Source organism: Nesoenas mayeri, assembly GCF_963082525.1.
Source record: "Nesoenas mayeri genome assembly, chromosome: 3".
Lineage (NCBI taxonomy): Eukaryota > Metazoa > Chordata > Aves > Columbiformes > Columbidae > Nesoenas > Nesoenas mayeri.
Window position 1 is genome coordinate 16685087 of NC_137544.1, and position 7265 is coordinate 16692351.

Below are 7265 nucleotides of genomic sequence, written 5' to 3' on the forward strand. Positions count from 1 at the left end.
ATGGAGGCTCCTTTTTTTTATAAGTAATCACATGATTGGGATGATGGGGACAGTGGGTACAAGTTACTTGTGGGGAGATTCCAATTGGACACAAGGGGGGGAATTTTTCATGCTGAGAACAATCCCCGTTGCAATAATCTCCTCAGGGAAGTGGTGGATTCCCCAACATTGGACATTTTTAAGTTTCATTGGGACAGGGTGCTGAGCCATCTTGCCTAGACCGTGCTTTTGCCAAGGAAGATTGGACTAGATGATCTTTGAGGTCCCTTCTAACCTGGTTTTCTATGATTCTATGAATTCTATAAATTATAGCTGAATACCAAAGCTTGAACTTGATGTCAAATGCCATGGTGCAGCTTTGTCAGCAGTGATGCAGCCCCTTCTTCAAGATCCAAGCCTCTCAAAAGAAGCATGGGCATCACATTTTATGTTGCCAAAAAAAACATGCACTGCTTTATAATGTGTCTACGTGCAAGAGCCAGGCATAAAAGAACTGCTGCTGGTGCCAGAATAAGTTAAACTTTAAGCCCCTGCTCCGAGCTACAATATTTCACTTTTAAAAGCCTTGTTAAGCTCAGATAACTGCTTTTACCGCTATGTTACATCCAAATAAATTAATGTGCACTGATATTAATGGCTCTTGACAAACTCCATGCTGCTGCCTCTTACAGCTCCTGGGCGATTAAAGCTCGTCGATGGCACTTAAGCAAGCTGTAGGCCCCAAAGCTCAGGGCAGCCTCTGTCCCTTGGACACAGGGCAGCTGGGACTGTCGTTTTCCTCCAAGTCTTCCAAGGAAAATGCTGCACAAGCAGCACAAACCACACCGTGGCACACTCAGCGTGGTCTCATCTTTATTCTCCCACCGGCCAGAGCGAGGGGACACAGAAGAGCACGGACAGGGACTGCTCGGTGTGCTGCTGAGCGTCTCACAGCAGGCTGGCCGCGGGGTCGCTGTTGTCCACGTCGCGCCAGTATGGGAGCAGAGTCGGAAGAGCTGACAGTTTTTTTTCCAGGCGTGACCAAAGCTGTGCTGCTAGAAAGCTGTTGCCTTGTGTTGATAAATGAAGACCATCCGACAAGTAGGAAGAGAAATCCTACAGGGGAGGTTAAGACCATGGATTAATGTATTGCCTAGTTGCAACTAGAAGGTTTTCAGTAATTTTTAAGTAAGATTTTTGAAGCCAGCTGGTGTATATGTGTATATATATGTATATATGTGTATATATATACACACACATACTGGTTTTGGTCTTCACCATCTGTACTAAAATATTAAGAGAATATTCTGATGGACGAAGTCACTGGTATTCAGCAGGAAAAGATCACGGGATTAAGTGATGCCAACAGAACACTGAAGACTCGCTGCACTGCTGCCCAGTGTCCTGCAGCAGGGAGTGCAGGAGGGAGAGCAGATTCAGAGTCTGAACCAGAGTTATGGAAAAACATCTCCAGCACATGGCTGGGTTTGGGTATTTGGTCAGAGGCACCACTGAGGTGCCCGTGCCCTGAAGTTACTCCAGCGCCGTGCAGTGCGCTGGACCAGGTGTCTCCAGAGGCCCCTTCCAACCTCAACTATTCCATGATTCAAAGTCCAAACAAAAGGTTATTTACGTGTTATGTACCCAGGGGACACTGCTAACCAACTATAGTAGCCAGGCTGTATTAAGCTTTATTTTTCACAGCCCACTATGAAGCACTCTGGATTATACTTTTTTCCTTCCCCAAAGTGCAATTTGGATAAATTTTGTATCATTTCAGTGATAACAACACAGCACTATGGGTTCCTCTATGCTAAATGATGCATTTCACAATTCATGACAGTTTTCCTCATGACATCATACCCCATTTTTTTGCATCAATGTCCAAAGGTCAATTACATCCGTTCCACAGTCCATAGCTGCCTGAACACAGGCCTGGGCGTATTCCCCGGTGGTGGCATTGTGGCGATTTAATTTGTCACCTGTCAATGGGAAACAAAGAAAACATTTAGCAATGGTGACTGATACAGCTCCATTTCTGTCTTCTGTGGTCCATGGTGCCTATCAGTTTGTTACACCACAGAAACAACCATTTACAAACCAAAGCTGACACATCTCAATCTAAGTGGCTGCAACCTATAGCCTGACCACAAAGATGCCATGAGATAGAGCCACAAAGATGATTAAGGGAGTGGAGCATCTCCCTTATGAGGAAAGGCTGAGGGAGCTGGGGCTCTTTAGTTTGGAGGAGACTGAGGGGTGACCTTATTAATGTTTATAAATATGTGAAGAGTGAGCATCACGAGGATGGAGCCAGGCTCTTCTCGGTGACAACCAATGATGAGACAAGAGGCAATGGGTATAATCTGGAACACAGATCCATCTAAATTTGAGAAGAAACTACTTCTCAGTGAGGGTGCCAGAGCACTGGAACAGGCTGCCCAGGGGGGTTGTGGAGTCTTCTACTCTGGAGACATTCAAAACCTGCCTGGACACCTTCCTGTGTGACCTCATCTGGGTGTTCCCGCTCCGGCAGGGGGATTGGACTGGGTGATCTTTCGAGGTCCCTTCCAATCCCCAACATTCTGTCACCAACATCACTGCCTTCTGTGCAGACAACAAAGAGCAGCCCTCAGGGAGGGCTTTGACTCTCTCCCACAGTGCTCTCATTTGCAAGCCGAGTTTTTCATGCCTCTTTTCACACCTGGATCAAAGTTCCTGTGAACATCATCACCCTCATGTTTCACATCTCTCCTTTGCTCTGGTATCTATGTGACAAAACCAGAAATAAGCAGAACATTTCTGCTGGATACGGACAGAGGGTAGGTGATCTGACATTGCTGCTTACTGTGCTCACAATACTTCATTTGTGGTCCACGGTCTGAGATCGCCCTGTCTTTTGTTCCATCCATAGACAGCAATTTCCTTTAGACAGATTCAACTCTGTAAATGCAAACTTCCTCCCTCCCTGCCCCAGAAAAAAAGGAGAGCTTTACAACAAAAATGAATTAACAACATTTTTCAAGTGTTGTTTGATAGCTAGGAGCCAGATAAGCAGCATTCATGGTGTGCTCACCTAAGATCTTCAAAAGGACGATACGGCCACATGTTTGATCTGACCTGCTACAGCTGCTACTGTCTCACACAATTTCTGAGTATTACTCTAGGACTTCCTCTCCTTTTCCAAATTAAATATAAAAAACTACCCTGCTGGGTGAAAGACCACACAGTCCCAAATCTGTTTTGCACAGTGATTGCTGCCACACACCAAAGCCCCGCAATGCAAAGTCATGCAATAACATAGTCTAAGTTAATGCAGTTTAAATATGAGGTCATCTTCAAAATGTGACCGCTTTGACTGAGTACACGACTCAGGCCACACAATACCACCTGTGTCAGAGAAAACCCTGCAAACACTAAGGTGACAGCTCTGTATTCACCTGAATCAAACTCAAAAGTCTTTTATAATAAGCCTGCAAGAACTGGACAAGCTGTCCCAGTAGAAAAGAGGACACGCTCTGCGGAGGTGGAACTGTCGCTGCTGGAGCCAGTGGGATTATGGCAATTTCCACCAGCTGAGGAACACGAAGTGAGCGCTGCTGTTATGTCTCCATTTTTACAGTTAGCTTGAACAACATAATGAGAAGTAATTTAATCACCTCTTGCTTCTTTTTCAGGTACTTCTATTAGCATCCTTAGAATATTATATTCTCTATTGTTTGGTGGTTTAATTTAAAATAAACCTGGCTAGGTTATTACTGCTTATCCAAATAGATGTGAAATATGCTGTGACTATTACAACGTTTTCTAAGGCACACGCTGCCAAAATTTCTTCCGTTGTTCATGTTATTTTGGAAGCGAGCAGCACATGACATAGTCTGCCTAGGACATCTCGGCAAAACCTGTGTTCTCAAAGGGCAGCCACTTCTGTCAGTTTTATGCACAAACAGATCAATCAAGACTTTCGAAAGGATGCTACTAATTAGTCAGTAGTTACTCCACAAGCTTATCCTAAAGCTGTTTAGCACAACAGCCACCAGTCCTCTTCCACCAGCTCAAAGAACACAACTGCAGTCTGGCACAAGCACAAAGCTGAATCATTTGCCAGCCTGGGATGAGTGACTTACACTGCCAGTAAAACGCAGAAATTCCACCATCCGCATCGTTTTTTTACCTTTGGCAAGACATTCCTTTTCCCAAGCTGGTTCATGAAGAGGTGGCGGCGTTATCAAAATAATCCTGTCTTCTGTAATGTCTACTGACTTCAGATACTGTATCATGCTCTTTAAGTTCTCAGCATATTCCTCCAGAGGAACGTGTTGCTTGGGGTTCAGATCTGTCAGGGGATGGAGTACAGGCAGCCGCGATGTTAAACTGCTTACAGGTTTGTTACACGACATTTTTATGATGCTCTCTCTTACAACTCCATATCAAATCTCACCTGGAACACAAACTAAGATTTTTCACTCTCTTGGGTGCAGAGAAAACTCTGGAAAAACCACGTACAGTCAGTCCTCTGCGCACTGATGGTATCGTTTTGATTAGACCAGCTCTGCACGCTGCCATGCTTATCTTAAAGATAATTCAAGTTCTACCTTCACTCATTTCCTCAAGTCATTTGTCAAGAACTATCAGACTGCTTTAAAGGCAGAAAAATCAGCTAAATGCCCAACTCCAGTTTTAGGTGATGAATATATGACTAATTCTTGAGCACTTTGAAATTTACTTTTAATATTAATACTTGGTGAGAGAGAGAGAAATAGAAGGCACTGCATGGTTTAAATATTAATAAAATGATTGAAAACAATCCACTGTGAAAATTAAAAGAAGGCAACCCATTCATACAGAAGTGGCAGGAAAAATCCGTGTAATGTTCTGAGTTTTCTGCTAAACTCTGTGACTCTATTAAGAGAACAGGTCACGGGATTAAAAAAACCCAAACACGTGACGGTACCTTTCAAAGCACTGTCATTGGCTCCAAAGAAGATCATAACCGCAACAGTGCTCTCAGCACCAGTACTTTTAGTGATCAGCCTTGGAAGGATCAGTTTAGCCCATCTGGTGTTGTACCCGGAGAATCCACGGTTCACAACATCACACTTTCTGAAACAGAAACACATATCAAAACAAACACCAGAACAAAACCTGGGAAAGTCCGAACCATTCTGTCAGGATACCTGCCCTGTCCCTCTCAGAAACAATGAGATACGGCAGTTTTTGGTGGGATTATGACTTTCTGTTCCGAAAGGGCACGCACAGACCGCATGTGTCACCTGTCACTTACACTATGAAACCAGAACAACGATCTTGATGATCACTAAGGACTTTTTTCTTTCAAGCTTTAAGTGGAAAGAAACACCCGCCAGTATTGGGCAGGTTACCACTATGGCAGTTCAATAAAAGCATCGATGTTAATAAATAAACATACATTATTTCATTTCATTAACTTGTGTTGGTTTGCTTTTAGAAAAGCTGCATGACTTCTTGTGTGCCAGAAATGACGGTTGAAACGTAAGCTCTTACCTGACCAGCCTCTGGGACACGAATGCCCCCCAGCCGCTGTCCTGGAAGGAATGCTGCGGGCAAGGAACACGGTCAGACCTGCGCTGCAGAACCGGCCCCAGCAGGTCACTACCAGCCCTCCATCTTCCTGTCTCAAAGGCTTTTTGTGCGCGTCCCCCCCCCCCCCATCTCGCTGTCCCCGCAGGGCCCGACAGCCCCGCGCTGCCTGAACACACCACCTGCCTGAACACACCACCTGCCTGAACACACCACCCGCGCCCGAGGCAACACGCCGAGTCACCCGCAATGTTGAAGATAGAACTTCACTGACGGCGCAATCGCCAGGTGTCATTTATGTCCAAATCTTACCCAAGCAAAGTGTAAAATAAAGCTCTGGGGCTTTCACTGCTTAGAAGGGGCCTATAAGAAAGATGGGGACAGATTTTTTTAGCAGGGCCTGGCGCGATAGGACAAGGGGTGACGGTTTTAAACTAAAGGAGAGATTCAGGTTAGATATAAGGAACAAATTTTTTAGAATGAGGGTGGTGAAACACTGGCCCAGGTTGTCCAGAGAGGTGGTGGATCCTACATCCCCGGAGACATTCAAGACCAGGCTGGACGGGGCTCTGAGCAACCTGATCTAGTTGAAGATGTCCCTGCTCATTGCAGGGGGTTGGACTAGATGGGCTTTGAAGGTCCCTTCCAACCCGAACTGTTCTATGGTTCCACAGGACTGTACCTGCAGAGGGACAGACCCTGTGGTCCCTTTGTAGCCAAGCCTGACAGCCGGCAGGCTGTGGTTTCAGTTTGGCTGAGGAGGCTTTTCCCCATTTTGTACTTTATTTCTAAGCCCATTTCACTGCGCCTTCACTCTGGAGAGCACCTCTGAAAAACCCTCTCTGCACACGCTGCTTTGGCCTGCAGTCCGATACCTACCTCCCCTAATTGTGGAAAAAACAACCCCTCGTCCTGCACCACTCCTATTACAACACCCCACTTGTTCTCAGCGCTGCACAGCGAGTTGGTCTAGACAACCAGTATCTCACTAAATGCAGCCTTCGTCTCCAGCCGAATCCCGGGGGCTGCCCCAGCAGCGGGGACAGACAGACAGACAGCGGGCTGGGAAACACCACTGCCAGCAAAACACCACACGGGAACCTGAACTCTAAATCTCACACAAGAGCATCAGGCCGGAAGCTCCAGGACCGCTGCGGTGGGAGATGCAGCGGGGCCGGGACTGCCGGGCTGCAATCCCGTTCCCCGGGCTCCTTCCCGCCCCCAGCGGGGCGGATCCCCTCACGGCGGAGCCCCTCAGAGCGGATCCCCTCACGGCGGATCCCACCGCGGCGGATTCCCTCACGGCGGATCCCCTCACGGCGGATCCCCTCACGGCGGATCCCACCGCGGCCCCGGGGCAGCCCCCGAGCAGAGCGGCTCACGGGCCGGTCGCCGCCATCCACACGCTCCTCCCGAGGCCCGGGGAAGGGCGCTCCCGGTACGAGGAACACGGATGTTCACGGGGCTCTGCAGCTCCGGGCGGAACCGCAGGGCCGGTACCTCAGTGATGGAGTCTCCGAAGAGGACGACGCGGGGCCAGAGCAGGTGCCGCCCGCGGGCTCCCGCCTCCGCCAGCGCCATGGCGGCGGCCGGACGTCCGCCGGGGAGCGGGGAGCGGCGCTTCCTCTGCGGCGGGAAGCGGCGCCGCTGCGGCTGGGGAGGCTCCTCCCTCCTCCACGGCAAACACCGGCCCAGGCTCCAGCACCGCCGATGGTCTGTTCCTTCCC

General features: G+C 48.2%; 1 protein-coding gene across 1 annotated transcript; it reads right to left on the reverse strand.

The window, feature by feature from the left end:
- Window positions 1-849: 849 nt before the first annotated feature.
- Window positions 850-7254, reverse strand: IAH1 (isoamyl acetate hydrolyzing esterase 1 (putative)). The gene is made up of 6 exons (XM_080341924.1): window positions 7039-7254; window positions 5503-5555; window positions 4934-5082; window positions 4154-4315; window positions 1843-1961; window positions 850-1095 (listed from the first exon to the last, which is right to left on the reverse strand). The coding sequence occupies exons 1-6, from the start codon at window positions 7117-7119 to the stop codon at window positions 928-930; spliced, it is 732 nt and encodes a 243-aa protein (XP_080198050.1). The 5' UTR covers window positions 7120-7254; the 3' UTR covers window positions 850-927.
- Window positions 7255-7265: the final 11 nt, after the last annotated feature.

Coding starts and splice junctions, on each gene's coding strand:
- IAH1 (XM_080341924.1), bottom strand. CDS start 7,119: ATGGCGCTGGCGGAGGCGGGAGCCCGCGGGCGGCACCTGCTCTGGCCC. Junction 5,083..5,502: donor GTGTCCCAGAGGCTGGTCAG/GTAAGAGCTTAC, acceptor TTTCTGTTTCAG/AAAGTGTGATGTTGTGAACC. Junction 1,962..4,153: donor AAAGGAATGTCTTGCCAAAG/GTAAAAAAACGA, acceptor TCCCATTGACAG/GTGACAAATTAAATCGCCAC.